General features: G+C 37.2%; 1 protein-coding gene across 1 annotated transcript; it reads right to left on the reverse strand.

Moving 5' to 3' along the window:
• Positions 1-361: 361 nt before the first annotated feature.
• Positions 362-18,603, reverse strand: LOC104613701 (polypyrimidine tract-binding protein 3-like; the record flags this gene model as incomplete). Its single annotated transcript, XM_010287537.1, has 10 exons — positions 362-443; positions 1,499-1,715; positions 2,257-2,349; positions 2,979-3,012; positions 4,905-5,044; positions 5,707-5,784; positions 9,342-9,507; positions 12,540-12,650; positions 16,077-16,241; positions 18,457-18,603. Coding segments are annotated over 10 exons (1,233 nt in total), but the record flags the coding sequence as incomplete, so codon positions are not given.
• Positions 18,604-18,818: the final 215 nt, after the last annotated feature.

The raw sequence follows: 18,818 nt of genomic DNA on the forward strand, positions 1-18,818 counted from the left end.
GGTATGATCATGTTAAAATAATGCTGCCAAGCAATCTTAATGAATTTTAGAGCAGATTCATTGTCATCTTTTACATGACATTTTACATATACACAGCCTGTATTTCTTTTTAAATAAGCAAGTATTTACTATCTCTAAATTTATCTTCTTTGAAAACGTGGAATTTGTCAAAAGGCCGAATATTTTTCATTTAGGCATGCTAACGTAGTACCCCATTTAAAATTTTAAGATTAGAATTATCATAAAAATTGTCATAGGTGTACAGCTTTTGCTTATAGATATATGCACAGGGAATTTCCCAAAAAAGCAATTAGCTATCTTCAGAATGAAAGCTGATTGCTCAGCATTTTTACAAGAAAACTTACTGGAAGAATCTGAAGCTTTTCACAGTAGATCCCGTACTTGCAAAAAGCTTCTTCAGATCATCAGCACTAACAGAAGGCCTATTTAAAAAAAAAAAAAGTAAACAAAACCAAAACAAAAGCCCCTCAACTTGTAAAAGAGCACAGAGTTCTCTGTAATAGTAATAGTATCAAAATCTCAGTTCTGGCTTCTAAATTAAATTTGAACAGCAAAAACTCCCTCCACCAACTCAAGCCGTGTCAACACTTTAGTCCAAACATCTTGGCTCTGACCCTAAGACTTAGCACCACAGTATGTGACAATACTTCAAATATACTCTACTGCTTTTCATCCTGCCCCATTCCTCCCTCAAATTCAGACTGCATAAAAATCACTTAAGATCTTAACCAGTACGTTCAGAAATACCTTTCATCTTGTAATTACTGTGAATGTGCTTCATATATTTTCAATTTTGAAAGATTTCTGTTTTACTCAAAAAGCCATTTTCTAAGTGTCTTTTCTTATTCACATAAAAAAAAAAATCCACAGTTTTCTTTTTTTCCTCCCTGCACAGCTGCTGAACAAAAGCAGCCTGTAAAAATTTCTGTTTGGCTGCCACTACACATTGTTGACAACATTCTAGCTAGGAAAAAAAGTGTTTCAGCTTTAAAAGAACATGCTTCTTAATACATTTTAAAAAAAAAATCAACTTCCCCTCTATGTAACGAGTCCGAATTCTGTAGAAAGTATTCATTAAAAACTGTTAGAATGATTAAAAACTATATCTACAGTAAATAACAATGCCAATGATGAATTTGATGTAATGTAACTCCAGTACATTATCTCAAAAAACATGTCTAATCTTTGCAAGAATTTATAACACAGGACTTAATATGTGAACAAAAGCATATTCTCAAGAAAATGAAAACTGTATTAAAATTAATAAAGAAGAGCATTCAATCAGGTATCTTCTTTGCTAGCAATAAAAAAGTGACAGTTAAAGGATTCACTTCTTGTTACTTACACAGCAGAATGAGCCAAATTCTCAAGAAACTGTGAAAGGTCAAGGAAATGTAAAGCTTATATCAGACTTTGCAACCTAAGAACATAATCTAAAAAACCATCTTTCCAAGGTATCACACATGTAGATACTCACGGGATGTTGGAGAGATGCAGGGTGGCAGATGGAGGAAAGACATTTTGGGAGTTCTTAGAGCCAGGCTTCTTGAAGCGATGTAAAGGACTATTGCTGTAATCCTTTGTCAGATCTTGGTCCTCTTGTCCCACACGAGGAAGTTGAACTGTCTGATATTTTGAAAAAGTAACACGGAGGATCCTTCCATAAAGCCTCTGTCCATTCAAGTTGGCGATAGCTAACCAGTGGAAACATGTTTGAACAGAAATGAAGGGAAGGGAAGAAAAAAGGATTCTCTAAATACTAATATTGTCTTCTATTTAGTGTCAGATTTCACATTCAGAATTTAAACTGCAACTTCAGGGTCTACCAGGTAGGCTATGTCATAGCATAATATTTAAAACCAGCATAAGGATGTAATATAACCTCTAGTCTAAATGCAATAAAAATGCAAAAGAGCATTTCAGTAAAGAGCGGTTGATTATTCTTAAATAGCTATATACAGGACAAACTACAGGAAAACTGTATGATATTTTAATTCTAACATTTACTAGATTGACAGTCACAGGATTTTTTTTTTTCCAAACCACTATTGGAAAATTATTTATATGAAAGCAAACCAGATCATTATCAACATATACAAGGAACAGTTTATATGTAATAAAGCATCACAATGATGGATTTAATTTGTTTATGCTTGTCACTGACAGAGGGCAAATTCTTCATCTATATCACACTCATGCTATTTTGAAGCATAACCACTCCTTAAAAATCAGTACCTAATTGAGCCTGGTTTGCATCTGCCATCTGAACCAAAGCATTTCCTCTTTTATTAAACATGATCTTCACACGATGCACATCACCATACACACCTGTGGAAATCCAGAAAGGAAATTCATCCATTACTATAAGCAGCACAATGGCAAGTCTGTACCTTCTGACTAACATTAGCATTACAAAGAATAATCACCTCATTAAACAGGTTGGTTAGAATATTAGTATGAAGGAGAGCTTTAAAGTTTGTATATTATTTTCTGAGGCTCAGAAATGGGGGAAAAACCCAGGATCTTAGTCATAAAACTGCACATTTATGTTCAGCTTTTAAATAGTGCAACAGTGTTGAAGTCCTCTTAAGAGGCATATTAAAACATTACTATGCCAACAAACATTGCCCTCTGCAACTAATGTACATGCCAACTCTGTACTCTATTTCCTTTGATGCAATCTTTATTTTTTCATCTTACTTTGCTTTCCCATTCTTTGTAGTAAAGAAATTGGACCACAGACTGAAATTCTTGTAACACTGTAACCATTTTGCCTTTTTGGTACCTGTGGCCTACAACTACTTACTCAAATTATAATAATTTTAAAAACAACACATTCTCTTGTGAGTTTTCTGGACAAGGACAGAACAATGGCGCTTGCATTAACCAGCATGTGATAGATAAATGAAGAGAATGTTAGTCCTGTAGTTTCTCAAGGTATATTCAACATATCTTACCAAATAGGATGAAAAGTCGATGTGCTGTGATGTCCTGTTTAAATGATAAAATGAGTATATTATTTTTAAAGCCATGCAAATAAAGAAACCTATTCCATAAGTGTATGGTAAAAAAAAAGAATGGAAGAGATACGCTGTGCACTAATATATTAACCTGTGTCTCCAAAAGCCGTTCCCTGCAACTACAGTGTATAGCATTCCTGTTAATATATATTTGCTATGCACATATAAAATATTTCAACAAGCTAACAATTCAGCTCATGCATTTTCATCACTCAAGACTTGTCTGTCATGCTGAAGAAGTTAATAATGTTTTAAGTGGCTTAACTATTTGAACTTTTTCTTTCCAAGTTAGCAGTTCATTCCCTGAAAGATTAAAGACATCTGCTAAACCAGAAATAGAAAAAGAACATTCGAGAACTCCTTTGTATTTTATAAACAGCAGACAACACCTATAAAAGTAAAACCAGTTGCTTCAAAATGTGTTTGCCTTGCAGTTTTGTCCCCATCTCTGCACGTGACCATGACATGCTAAAGTGATACACATACTATTTAACTGTTTATATATGAAGCCTATAGAAAGTGGTATTTAAATTGTGTTCAATTAGAAGCTGAGAACAGCTGCATTGCAGCACAAAGTTCTACAGGACAATTTCTTAGATATGATTCGTATTAAGTAAAGAAGCAACGTCCTAAAAAAAGCTTTGACCTATGCTTCACATATGCTTATTCTTAAAAAACACATTCTTTTAAGACTGAAAGAATCATCTGGAATAATCAGCTGCAGAAAGCACATCCACAGAAATCATCAGAAATGAACCAATAAGATATATTGACAAATCAACAAAAAATTGACTTGTCTTACAGTCCTAATTTGCAGCTGTTTCTTGTGATGCTTACAGTGGAATTCAGCTATCAGTACAAAACCAGAAACACAGCAATTACTTAAAGATTAAAGGAACTGGTCAACAGATTTTTAAACCTCAATAATGTAATTTCCATTTTGCCAATAATTCCTAATTTTATCAGTTTTATGGTTAAGTGGATCTAATCAGTGTGTAAAACAAGCAAGAATTTACACTGCTGCAGTAGAACTGCTGATGAACAGTCAAGTAGAACTGTGTTTTAAGTCATGGCCTTGGTAAAGCCTGATTTTTATATTTAAGAGCTGTACATTGCTTTTAATTAAGCACAGATCAATGTGTAATATTTGAGTAACAGGAGTAAGCTTATAGAATAGTCTATATCATTTCCACTATAAAAATAACTATCCAAGTTGTCTTTGCCAATTTCACTGCCAACAAATGAAAAAAAATTGTGTGGTACTGTGAAAAATGAACACATGCGTTTATTAACTTTTAAAAATGGATTTACAGTGATGTCAATAGCAAAGTGCACCTGTGTTCTTCCTCTCCAATCTGGGAAAAGTTGCAAAACTAGAAAGATCCCATCAATGTTTTAAAAGGTACTTGATTTGGCATGCTTTTAATCTCCCTTTCTCTTCCCTCCTGTTTCTCTAACTCCATCTTTTGTAACAAATGAAAAATTCTTTGGCTTCTCTAATGATGAAGTAGCACACAAAGGAGTCATTAACAGAAACACCAGTATGTTTAGTCATGGTATATGTTGTTTACCTCTTCAAACATTTCTCATGTCTGACCATAGACTTTTCTCTAATTACTAGCTACACTGCTAACATCAGTTTCCTACAGTAAAGTGTGTTAGGAAGCTTTTCACTGCTGACTGGAGTTTTTAAACCTCATCAATATTGCAAACTATCTCAAACAAGAATAGAGCTGTCCTGGTTTTTATACTATCAGCACAGAGATTTCCTCTCTCATTCCTTCAGCTAATGTCAATTTGCAGGAAGGATTCTGGCAGCTGGTACAAGTTGATACTTGCATCAGTTCCACCAATCAAACTTACTTCAGTACTGAGGTTGCTGACTAGTAAAACAGAATTTCCTGGAATACCATTAAAGTTAGAGATAGCCATCTGTCCAGATGCTGCAGATGTGGTGGCTGGGAAAGAACCAACTACTGCAGGAAGAACTGGAACCGAAAGACCTGGAAGGGTATTAATAGCATCACTTGACATCTCAAAGTGGAAAAAGACATTTCAGAAGACAAAAGCAGGTCATATTTGGCAAAATCATCAATATTCAATTAAAAAAATGCTTCTAAGGACTTTAGCTATTCCTAGTACCCGAACAATAAAGCAGGAAGCACCTCCCCTCCAGAGATGAAGAAATATTCAGCTCCATCAGCAGACCCAAACAAAAGAAGACATAAATTGCAGCCCAAGAAAGGAGAAAAATTATTTAGCATAAAAGTTTTTCCTGTGCTAGAAAGGAAAGGATCACTGAGTCTAGAAGACTATTTATTTCTCCTTCTATAGCCAGAATAGGGGAGACTTCCTGCTTTAGCTTCGAACGTCACTGAAGTCTTATTAGAAAAAAAACAGATGCTTATTTTCTTTTGCAGGTAAACTTTATCATGGCTTTCAATTCTTTACTTATTAAACAATAAACTACATCAGCATATATTTTTTATTACAGAAAATAATTTTACTGAATAATATGATAAAGAAAATCAGGATTACTCAAATGAACATTGTGTTCTGACTGCTATACTTGAAAACAATTTGCTTTGAACACAGGTGTGTTCAGATAGACCACTAGCCCCAAATGCAAACTCTACTTTTATAGAAAATAGATATTTATATTTACCAGCACCCTGAGCAGACCCCATGGCTGGGGTAAATGCAGCAGCCCCTGCATGTGATGGGAACATGGTATTTTCGGTGCCTAGAGAGAGCAGACACATTTAATTAAAATACACTTTAAAATTTTTAGAAAACAAAAAAGACTTCAGCAATGAAAACCAGCTTCCAGTGTTGCTATTCTGACTTTGGTCCATGATTACATCTTTTGTAAAATATCTGGTTAAAAACTCTCATTCAAATACAAGATTCTATGTTTTACAAAGTCAATTTTCAGCCACTTTTGAAGGCAAATATTCCAATCAGCCTCAATGTCCCTTCCTAAGACAAAGTCAGGACAAAATGTAATTTAGATAGGTTTGAATAGGAAAGCACAGCATAGATTAGTATCTGTTAAAGTTAAGATGCCTGTGGTGCTATGTTCAATAGTTTTTATTCAGACAATGGAAATGCAGTCTAGAAATTTTCTGGAAGTAAATGCACTCAAGGACACTTTGCAATGATGAGATACAACTACTTCCTAGATATTTCTAAAACCAGTATAAGCTAAATAATACAAATAACTACAATGAATCTGAGGTTCTGAATTTTACTAGCTATTGAGATGCATAAAGTATACAGATCTTTCTTTTTAAAGAGATGTACTTTCACAGATTGTGTTACTTCATAAATAATGTTTTTTATGGTTCCCCAGGCCATCACAAGCATTAAACAGATTTGGAATACCAACACATGGAGAGCCCTAGCCTAGAAGATAGGTCAGTGATTTTCACATTAGTATGTGGAGTTAAGCAGTACCTGGGGCAGCACACAAACTTCTGTTCTAAGAAGCAGTTAGACACAAGCCAGAGTTGTGGATTCTTTCATATGTTAGCACACTAGGGTTTGTTTTTTTTGAATGAGGCATGTATAATCAGCAAATACATCCTGCAAGCTTGGCAATATGTCTGTTTTACTACTCAAACCTCCACCATTGACTAAAAGAGCTACGTTCAATAACAGACAGTTATTGACAGGGATGGTGCCATACCATAAGTAGTATCTGTTTGAATTACAACAACAATGAATGAAATGAAACGAAACAGACACCACAAAACAAGTACTCATGAATACTTCATCACATTACACCTCCTTATCTGTAGCAACAAAGTGTCTGTTATGCAAACAACTGAATACATTTATCACACCAAAGCAAGTCATTGTGTTCTTGAAATACATGCACTGGTGCATTATACTGACAAGTTCTGGCAATATAGATATTAATCACTTATTCACAATCCAAGAATGGTAATGGAAACATTAATGAAGAAATAGGTAAAGCGCTTCTGTTCTGCCAAATAAGACCTGCATGTTGCACGCTGATACTAACATCAGGCATGTAAAAATTGTCAAACAGAGCTAATGGAGAAAGATCTGGAATTCTTTGTTGCATTTTTTTATGTGTAAAATCATTTGCTTCATGGCTAGCAGCTATCTTTCAAAAGGAAGCTAATTCATGTATCTCTGCTTATGCTCACAGGGTGCGGGAACTCTTCAAAGGCAAAACTTTCACAGAATCTGCTTGTTTTGCAACACAGTATCTTTTCCATGAAAAAACCAAAACAAAAGAAACAAAAAAAAAAAAGAAAAACACAAGTTTCAAGAGCAGTTCAGTTTTGATATTCAGATAACATGAATTCTACAGAAAAAAACAGGTATATTATTCCAATAGTTACCTCCTTTATCTTATAATTCTCCATCAAAAGTACACAGACTAGTAGTAGCATAGGATGTCTAAGTGCTGACATGACTCCCAAAGTCTTTTCCTCATGTCATGCAACTGAGGACTATCAGAATATGCCTACAGCAACATATGCATGTTATCACTGACAAAAAGGCTAGAAGCATGCTTCTTTCTTTTTAAAAGAAAAGTATCTATGCAGCTGCTTCACTGTGACTGCACTACAACGAATTTTGATACAGACATCAGGCTTCTTTACATCAGGACTTCTGCTGTTCTTAGTATTACAGTAAATGTTCAGGCTGAAAACAAGATTACTGGCAATGACGACCTTGGAAGAGTTAGGGGAAAGGAAATGGAAAAGTGTTCATATGTTATCCTCCAAAAGCATGTGTACAATGTTATCTCTGCCCTACAAGCAAGTTTATCCTTAAGCTGCTCTGATTGTACTTTCCCCTTTCATTGACATTTCAAATTGTGTAAGTCTAATTAAACAGAACATATCAAATCTATAACATGTTTCCATGCTGCTGTATGGAAAATCCTCAAAAAAATTATAAAGATGGTTGTACATTACATAAAGATCCAAGGCCTGCCTTTCAGGGGACCAGCAAAAACAATCAAGAAAGTAGTGAATACAATTCACTTTAATCTAAGCTACAAAAGCCGACTAGCCAAAAACACAAACCAAACCTAGTCTTATGAGGAGTGGCTGAGGGAACTGGGGTTGTTTAGTCTGGAGAAGAGGAGGCTGAGAGGAGACCTTATCGCTCTCTGCAACTACCCGAAAGGAGGTTGTGGTGACGAGGGCGCTGGTCTCTTCTCCCAAGTAACCAGTGATAGGACAGGAGGAAATGGCCTCAAGTTGTGCCAGGGAAGGTTTAGACTGGATATGAGGAAAAATTTCTTCACCAAGAGAGTGGTCAGTCATTGGACCAGGCTGCCCAGGGAGGTGGTGGAGTTGCCATCTCTGGAAGTGTTCAAAAAACGTGTGGATGTGGCGCTTCAAGACGTGGTTTAGGGAACATGGTGGCTCTGGATTGATGGTTGAACTTGATGTGAAGGTCCTTTCCAACCGTAGTGATTCTGTGATCTGCCCTAGCTATCACAGAAAACTAAAGGAAAAAAGGGAATTCTTCCCCAAACCTTGCTACTGTTATAACCAATTGGAAGGCACTTAGTTGTTGAATAGGTATCTGAGACAGCAATAATACTCGGCTAAGAACTAATGGTTGTCATTTGAGAGAAAGAAAAGTAGGTAAAAATGGCTCAGATTGCATTGTGAGCACTTCTGCCAGTCAGATACCAAAGTTTATTAAATGAGCACGCCTTAGCTATTTATGCCATAGAGGCTTCTCCAGTATGGCTTCAAGCCGACATTATCTCCTCTATGCCATGGAAATGACTTCTAAAATTCAAGAAAACTTTTAAAATTTTATATTTTAGAAGGTGACTACAAAACATACAACAGTAAGTGTAGGCCTTTTAAGTTTCTTATGATTTTGTTTGTTACAGTAGGCAGTTATCCTAAAATATCAACTCAAATAAGAGCTAATGTCCTTAAAACACTTATTTTTCAAGCAGCTTTAGGCAGCCAGTGTCAGTTTCAGATGACTGTTCTGGTATGCAACATTTATTATACTACCTGTACCAATGATACCATTTCACTGCATTTTACAAATGTAGCTTTTTGACAACACTTTGAATTTGACCAAAAGCATTCCTCATGTTATAGTTTCACAGAGTAATTTATCTTGAGTAAGACTTTCTGCTTTCCATACAAACATTACTAGACCTAACAAACAGAAATGTATGCAAAATGTACCCTTCTATAAACCCTCTATGAAGCTAGGACATCAATATAACAGAAAAAACAAAATTATCTTACTGTGTATTTATCACTATAAGTGAAGGTTTCTTACCAAAGGCAGCACCTGTCTCCAGGGGCATCTGGCCAAAAACTGGCACGTCAAGGCGAGTGAAGTCTCTGCTTTTGTCATTGTTGTACTTTACCTTAAGGTTTGGTAGATTAGAGAAATCAACACGCAGAGTGCAGCATGCAGTGTAGAGACTATGGCCATTCAGAGCCTGAAGAAAAATAATTTTATGTTTTCAGAGACAAAACACAGTGGCAACCACCACTGTAAGTTCATTTTATTTTCACCCCACAATTGTATCTAAACAGAAATTCATCTTGTTTTTAAGGCGCTGCTTTAAAACACCAAGTAGACAGTTATACTGCCACTATCATTACCTAAACATCCTGTGTAGAATACTAGCATAGTCCACTAATTAATAAGTAATATGATTCTATGATTATGTTGCCTTGTGTCAATGGACAAAACAGAGCTTTAAGCATGACTTGTCTTTCTAGCTGTGCTTCTAACCTTACTTGTCTCCCACTCAACACATGTATCAGATGCTAGTAGCAATACTAATTTGGAGATTTCTGTTGTACAGAACTGTTCTTATATAAGCTGGTGAAGGGTCTAGAGCACAAGTCCTGTGAGGAGTGGCTGAGGGAACTGGGGTTGTTTAGCCTGAAGAAAAGGAGGCTCAGGGGAGACCTTAATGCACTCTACAACTACCTGAAAGGAGGGTGCAACGAGGTGGGTGTCGGTCTCTTCTCCCAAGTTGCAACTGACAGAAAAGACGAAACGGCCTCAAGTTGCGCTGGGGAGGTTTAGACAGGGTATTAGGAAAAACGTCTTCACTGAAAGGGTTGTCACACATTGGACCAGGCTGCCCACGGGCGTGGCTGACTCACCATCCCTGGAGGTATTTAAAAAGCCTGTACATGTGGTGCTTAGGGACATGGCTTAGTGGTGGGCTTGGCAGTGCTAGGTTAACAGCTGAACTTGATGATCTTAAAGGCCTTTTCCAACCTAAATGATTCTATAAAATCCAACTTTTTATGAGCAGATATACTCAGAAAGATCACTGAAGTAGTATTTTCTGCCTATACCAGTCATAGAAGAATCATGATGGATGAAGGGGGGGGGAACCCTCAAAAGATACGGGTTTGTTATCATTATTTAATGTGATCTAGACTGAAATCATATTTTTGTGAAATCTTTAATAAGGTATAATTTATTATTAATACTGTTCCTTAAGAAAAGATGTTATTGCTAACAAACAGGCTATAATTCCGACTACTTTATTAATTTCCAATATATACTTAACCTCTAAAACACATAGTGAATTTACTTACTGGACTAAAGTGCAAATAGCACTAGATAAATGCTCTGCACCTTTAATTTTGAAGCTGAGAATAAAGGCAACTTTAATACCAAAAGTAGGGTGAAAGTTCCATTCACTCTAGTCTTTTGTTAATTTTTTTTTTTTCCCAAAAACTGAATGCTAAATACCACTTAATACTTAGCCGAATCTATTCTAATCTATTCTCCTATAAACCTTCTATGGGAACTTTCAAATTTGTTTTATTTATTTACTAATATTGAGGTGACCACATAGATTAAAAGACAAACACAAAAGTTCTCAGGCTTACTTTCAAGTAAGCAAAGTATTTTATATTCCATCTTTATTTTTTACTTCACAGTACAAGTATTATAACGTGATGATTTGTAACACTACTGTCCCTTCTGCAAAAATCTTTGAGGTCTCAGGTCTCAATATTTAATTATCAAACTACTTCCCACTGAGGAAATTAACAGTATTTTCTAGAAATTAAAATATTTAGCTATTATAAGGAAACAAATTCTAAAACTTGTTTTGAAAAAAAATTGTATTGGGTTTATATGGGAAGGTTTTGGTAGTATGGGGGATGCTACTCCTCTCTGGGAAGAGACCAGGGGCTGCCCCGTGCTGGATAAAGTAAGTTCCAGCCGGCTCCAAACCAGATCCACTGCTGCCCAAAGCAGAGCCTCTTGGGACACTGGTGACACCTCAGTGTTTGAGAAAGGGTAAAAAACATTGTGTAACACCTGAGAGGGAGAGAGAAGTGAGAAAAATGAAAGGAAAACAACACTGCAGACACCAAGGTCAGAGAAGGAGGAGGAGCAGGAGCTGGTCCAGGCAACAGAGCAGAGATTTTCCTGGAGAATATCATGGTGAGACACACTGTTCTCTTGCAGCCTATGGAGGTCCACAGTGGAGCAGATATCCACCTGAAGACTGTGGGAAGGGCCCATGTTGGAGCAGTTTGTGCAGGACTGTATCCCATGGGAAGGGCCCACACTGGAGCAGGGAAACAGTATGAGGAGCAAGGAGCAGCAGAGGGAGTGTTATGAACTGACTGCAACCCCCATTCCCTGTCCCTCTGGTCTGCTCAGGGGGAGGAGGTAGAACGGCTGGGAGTGAAGTTGAGCCTGAGAAGGAATAAGGCTGTGGGGAAGGTGTCGTTACTTTTTTGCCCCTTGCTATCCTACTCTATTTTTAATTGGCAAAATCAGCAAATTAAATCAATCTTCCTTGAGTCTGTTATGCCTGTAATATTAATTGGTGAGCAATCTCCCTGTCCTTATCTTGACCCATGAGCTTTTTCACCTTATTTTCTCCCCCTGCCCTATTGAGGAAGGGGAGAGAGCAGCCTGGTGGGTGTCTGGCAGCCAGCCAAGGTTAACCCACCACAGAAAATATATCTAAAGTAGGTGAACTCTTCTTCATTACTGCGAATGACCCTTTAAAAGTCAGGGTACAGCTCATTTGAAATTGAGAAGTTGAAGGTGAAAACATTGATTACTGTAAATTTCTCACTGGAATTCAAATGGGTAAAACACATAACATTCATCTAATCTCCAAGCATTTAACTACACTACTCTTAGTATTGAACCTCACTGAAAATACTCCATTTAGTTTGAAAGGCAAAAGACTTTTGGTCGACTACAGTTACTACTCATCACTACCCACAGCTCTGATTTTTGTTTTGGTAAACTCATGTAGGTCTTGGGGTTTGTCCATACATTTATGTTTGCAGTTGGTGATAGAGTGCTATCCTCTCAACTAATTATGGATGTCAAAGTTATTCATGTACAAAAAGAGTGTTAGAATGATGAGAAGTCATGAAAGTTAATGATCAAGCTATCCCTAGTGTTCCACATTCACCTGGGGGGAAAAAACCCAAAAAAACAAAAACATCCAGATGAATACATTACACTTACCACTTTGGCATGATGTGCATTTATTGGATCAGCATACTGGAGCAAGGCTTGGAATTGATTGTTCTTAGTGAAGGTGACAATCTTCAAGACAGATCCATATTTGGAGAAAATCTGAGAAGGAAAAAACATAGACTTTCAGAAACAATGAGTAATTCATACACACTAAAAACTAGCATTTAACAATTCATATAAATTTCTGAAAATTATTTCTTCTGTGAGAGCTGAACAGAAATTGAGTGAACTCCAAATTTTGTTTCGGGTAAAAAAAAAGGTTTGGAAAGAGGCTGCAAAGATGGGGAAAAAGGATAAGATTTCCTTAAAGATTTAGCAATGACTGTTCAACTAAGAGCAGGGAAGGCCAGCCCAAACAGGCATTTGTCCAACGGCTGCAGAAAAATTGTGGATAATCAAAGTTAAGGTCTGAGAAGCGGACTTTCACAAGTCAGTTGAGATGCAAACTGCAAACTGCCTTCGAGGTATCCACATTTACATTCTATACTTCAAACAAATTCTGCAAATTTAGTGACCAAAAATACACCTTAAATAGTTGATATGCCTACAAATTAGTTACGCAGACCCACTGTCCAAACTAGAAGACAAAGAAGGAAAGAAGCAAGACGAAGAACTAGTTTGGGACCTACCCCTCTATTTTACAATTAAATGGTATTTACTATACTGCAAATGCAAACATTGCAGGAAAATTTTAAAAGGTTGAAATGAAAAATATATATACTCAAAACAAGAGTGTGCACTACATGAAAGCGTTTGTACAAAAGCAAAGCCACAAAGGAGGACAAAAGTATAGCTAGGACATATCATGCAAGTGCAGAAAAACTATGTCCAAGTTAACTGTGGAAGAGGAAAAGTGAGTTTGGGAAGTCCTAATAATTTTCAAGCAAACTGTGAGGATCAATGCAAAGTCAGGAAAGACAAGTATTAAGCCTGCAATGGGAAGAAAGGCCAGAGATAAGGACAAGCATCTCTTGCCAGCCTGTTAGGCCTAGGGTCATGGATACAAGACACACTGTCACAACTCTTTTTGCCCAGTTTTTCAATCTCAGAAACAGCGATGCTGCAGTCATTGTCTTGTGGTAGAAGACAGAAGAGAAACCTTTTTCACAACGATTTAAAATTAGACATTGAGTTCCTGTTCATAAAGCACTTCCCCTTAAGAAAGGCCTAACTACTTAACTACAGCTTCTGAACATATGCTTTTCCATGTTCATCCACAAGACTGAATAGACCTTTTTATGATAATGAAGTTCAAAGTATTCTTGTTTGGTTTTAAACCTAAAACCCACTGTATGTATCAATTTTGTTTCTGCAAAGATAACACTGACTATTCTGTTTCTTACAATAAATATTTTAAGGTGAATCGTGGTAAAAAAAGTGTTATTTTCTTGACAAGCAGTCATAACTTTGAAAATACAATTGAAGTTTTGCATGACAGCTTGCCTCCTAGTGTTCCATATGATGCTGTACTATCAGTGAAAATTTTCATTTCCATTAACCTTACCACGCTTAAAGTAGTGTTACATTATAGCCATCAGACACAAAGTACTGCTTGAATTAGAAGAGTTTGCCCCCTGTTAAGAACTCCAAATAAGGTTCCTTTTTAAGTATTGCTTAATTTTCTAGACCTACTGCAAAAGTAGTTGAGAGAGGGTCATTGGACAATTCAAAGACTGAAAATACAGTTCTGCTGCACTGAAGTGAATACTAATCAAATTAAAGTAAATTAACATGAATCTCCTCTTCCACTGCTTGCTTAGTAAAAACCAGAAAACCCACACAAGGTTAGATCCAGGAATTGCTGTTGCACTATTAAACTAGCACAGCTCTCGTAACCACACAAGTTTGTTCTCAGGTTATTCAGAATGCACTAATCATACACTAGAATCAAATAATCATTTGGGATAGAAGGGACCTTAAAGGCCGTCTAGTCCAACCCCCCTGCAATAAGCAGGGACATCTTCAACCAGATCAGGTTGCTCAGAGCCCCATCCAACCTGACCTTGAATGCTTCCAGGGGTGGGGCATCCACCACCTCTCTGGGCAACCTGTGCCACTGTTTTCACCACCCTCGTTGTAAAATGTTTCTGCCTTATGTCTAGTCTAAATCTACCTGCTTTTAGTTAAAACTGTTACTCCTTGTCCTATCTCTACAGGCCCTGCTAAAAAGTCTGTCCTAAACTTTCTTAGAAGCCCTCTATAAGTACTGGCAGGCTGCAATAAGGTATCCCTGGAGCCTTCTCTTCTCCAGGCTGAACAACCCCAACTCTCTCAGCCTGTCCTTGCAGCAGAGCTGTTCCAGCCCTCTGATTGTCTTTGTGGTCTCCTCTGGACCCGCTCCAACAGGTCCATGTCTTTCCTGTGCTCAGGGCTCCAGAGCTGGACACAACACTGCAGGTGAGGCCTCACCAGAGCAGAGTAGAGGGGCAGAATCCCCTTCCTCTGCCTGCTGGCCACGCTGCTTTGGATAGTAGTAATTAATAATCTTAAACAGTTGACACAGCATTTGCACAAGCTCAATAGTGAGTGAACAATTCTCAGACACAAACAAAAGCTTAGATGAGTCAAATTGCGACATCAAAGTGACAACTAGTATATTAGTTAATCAGTATCATGGCAGGGGAGATAAAGAGGAAATACGAAGAGGTAAGAGGAAAAATAAAGTGTTGGTAACAATCAACTATTGTTTGAGATGCTAGTAGAGCAGCAAAAATCTTCTTCCAGGATTGCAGGTTCTTATAAAAACATCCCAATTATTTTAATTTGCATTAATTTAAGAAACTCATATTTGGGGCATGTTTTTTACTGCACAAGTTTACTAGTAATTACAAAGGCTTCAGGTATGAAACCCTTTGCAATATCTGAAAAAGCTATCAACAAATCCTTCAGGTATGAAGAAATAGTCTTGTAAAGCTATTTTGTTTTTAAACCTCTAGCTCTCAACTGCATAGCACAACCACCTAGCAGGAGTTATGGTAATGTTTTTCATAGCTATAGCCCACCACTATTCCAACCTTTCAGAGGTAGTTAAATTAAATGGCATTCTAACAGTTGATGAATAGTTAAAAACATACAAGTATAGTTGCTTGGACAAATATTACATCACTTGCACTGAATTGTGAAAGTGACTATAAAGCCCTAAAATATAATGTAAACTACAAGAGTTACTTAGCACTCTGTGTACTAAAATACCAGTCCACAAATTCACAACAATCACTATTTCACTAGCTCATCATGTGGGCATAAATTAGAAGTAACACCTCAACTTTGTTGCTGCTTCCACAGAAACCTAGGAACTACAAGTAATGAAAGACAACATGAAAAGCTGAGAACAGAAACCCATTTACTTGGATTTTTTTGTGCAAAGCTGATTCAAGTCTAGATCCCTAAATTGCAACAAATCATTTTAAAGTGACAGTCCTCTTTCAAACAATTAAGGATATACAGGTACTTTTTAAAAAAAAAAAAATTAATTCCAACATTGGAACAGATCTTAAATTTTTTTTTTTTTTCAATCCTCATTACCTGATGCAGCGTGTCTAAAGTGATAGGGTAGAAAAGATTTTCAACAATGATTCGAAGAACAGAACCTTGAGTTGGAAGGAGCCCACCTTCAGCACCAAGAACACCTGCAACAGGCACGCTTGCAGACTGCATGGCATCCATGGCTTGCAATGCAGCTTGGGCTCTCTGAAATCATGACACAGCAGAGACCACAATTAACTTACACACATAGAAATTATTCAAATCTAAACAAAGTTCTCTTACAAAGAAAAGCATGTAAAATGCATTTAAAATGCAGCTTTTAAAAAAACATACTCCTTTTATCAGATTATCAATTTAAATCCTACATTAATAGGTAAACCATACCTCTTGCTTCCCTTTCTCCTCCCCTCAGAGTCCGATTATACTTTCACAGAATTATAACTTTCTTTCAGTTAAACTGTTACTTCTTTGTAATGCCATATAAACACAATTTTGCTTTGATTCAGTAAGCTTTTGTCATTCTACAGGTTTTCCAGCAAATCAGTACAATGACAATATTGTAATAGACTAACAACCAGTCAGTGCACCAAAAACTGTTTGCTCTGCTTCATTAGGATTTCATTCTCTTCAGGAACTAAGTTTTGTTGGGGATGAGCTTAAAAGGTACATACTCTGCTCTTTTTTCTGAGCCAAGCTATCAACCACAAAAACCATCTTTAAATCTCACTCCTCAAACTGCCTTTTCGCCCCAGTCACTATTTGCAACATTCTCACAGAAAACAAAATCATGATACATAAGTTATATACTGTGATGTGTATATCTAAATGGGAGGTCAATTGCAATTCATCCAGGAATCCAAAAATCCAAATGGATTTCAGCTGCAATATGATGGTTTGATCTTGTTGTGCAAAGAGTGCTTCCTTGTTTAGAGATTAGGATTTAAATCATTCATCTGCAATGTTCAATTCATGTTCTTCTTAAGAAATCAATTTTTAGTACTTCAAAAATACAAGGAAGAAATTAATTCTGGTGTTTGGCATGAAGTTACACATAAAACTGACGTTTTGTCAATGAAAATATCCATTTTACTGGATCTAGGGTTCTTCTTAGAATAAACTGTCAACATTTAAAAAGATAACGCTATTAAAAATAAACTTGAACAGCTTAAAGATGATCATTGGATATGACCATCATCAATAGCCATCTCCCTCAGCACTCACAAGTGCACCTCATTATGGCCACAGACTTTTGTTTATCCAGTTTGTTTAAGTGTTCCCTAACAAGATTCTTCTCTATTTCCTTCATCAAGACATTCCTACTCTTCTCAGTTGCTTGGTATTACCAAGGGCAAGTCGTCACCTCTAAAGACTGAGAAGGCATCCAATCCAGTACTTCAGCCTCTTCCATATCCTTTGTCAACAGGGCCCCTGCTCCATTCAGCAGCAGGCCCACATGTTCCCTAAGTCTTCTTTCTGCTGCTGATACACTTTGAGGACCCATTCTTATTGCTGTTCACATCCCCTGCCAGAGCAAACTCCATACGGGCTTTGACTTTCCTAACCACATCCTGCATGTTCAGATAAGGCTCTATATTCCTCCTGGGTCACCTGTCAGTGATTCTACCTTTTCTATGCCTCTTTTTTATATCTGAGTTCAGTCAGGAGCTCCTTGTTCATCCAAGCAGTTCTCCTGCCACATTCACTTGATTTCATGCTCATCAGGATTAACTGTTCTTGAGCTCCTCCACTGTAATTTTACAGATATTAAGAAGTCCCTGTCTGAAAAGTTGCTGCTTAGATAACAATTGACAGAAATCACATCCATCAGAATTTGACTATTGGTGCAGTGGAAAGTAGTCTGAGTCTGTTTATTTACCAATGGTGTGGTTTAATCCTGGTAGGCAGCTAAGTGCCACACAGCTGCTTGGTCACTTCCCCCCAGCAGGATGGGGGAGAGAATCAAAAGGGTTAAAAGTGAGAAAACTCATGGGCTGAGGTAAAGACAGTTTAATAGGTAATGCAAAAGCTGCACATGCAAGCAAAGCAAAATAAGGCATTCCCATCAGCAGGCAGGTGTTCAGCTATCTCCAGGAAAGCAGGGCTCCATCACATGTAACAGTTACTTGGGAAGAAAAATGACATAACTCTCGATGTCCCACCTGCCTCCTTCTTCCCCCAGCTTTCACTGCTGAGCACAACATCACATGGTGTGGGATATCCAGTTGGGGTCAGCTGTCCCAACGGTGTCCCCTCCCAGCTTCTTGTGCACTCACACTCGCAGGGCAGCATAAGAAGCAGAAAAGGCCTTGACGCTATGTAAGCGTCACAGGCTACTATGAAGAAAAGTAACTCTATCCCAACCAAAAACAGTACACAGCTCATGTAAAACTATCATGTTAAGTGGAAATAGTATACTTACAGCCTGATTAGGTACATCATCAGTCTTAAGCTCTCTGTGATTGGAATACTGAATGTAAACAGGGTGACCACGGAGGTAAGGTGTAGCACAAGTGCAGTAGTTCACCATAGTAACAGCAGCTTCTTCAGACTCCATTTCCAAAAATGCCTGCAAACAATAAATAGCGGTTTTCAGTGTTCTTTTGTTTACAGGAGACAACAAATTCAAATCACCATGTATTCCCAATTCCACTCTCACTACAAAAAAATGATGTGAAAGTACAACACTGATTTGCTCAGTATCAAAATACATTTGTATGTGCATATTTGTGGGCATATCTGCTTTCATAGAATCATAAAATCGTTTAGGTTGGAAAAGGCCTT

Source organism: Phaethon lepturus, unplaced genomic scaffold, assembly GCF_000687285.1.
Source record: "Phaethon lepturus isolate BGI_N335 unplaced genomic scaffold, ASM68728v1 scaffold11010, whole genome shotgun sequence".
NCBI lineage: Eukaryota > Metazoa > Chordata > Aves > Phaethontiformes > Phaethontidae > Phaethon > Phaethon lepturus.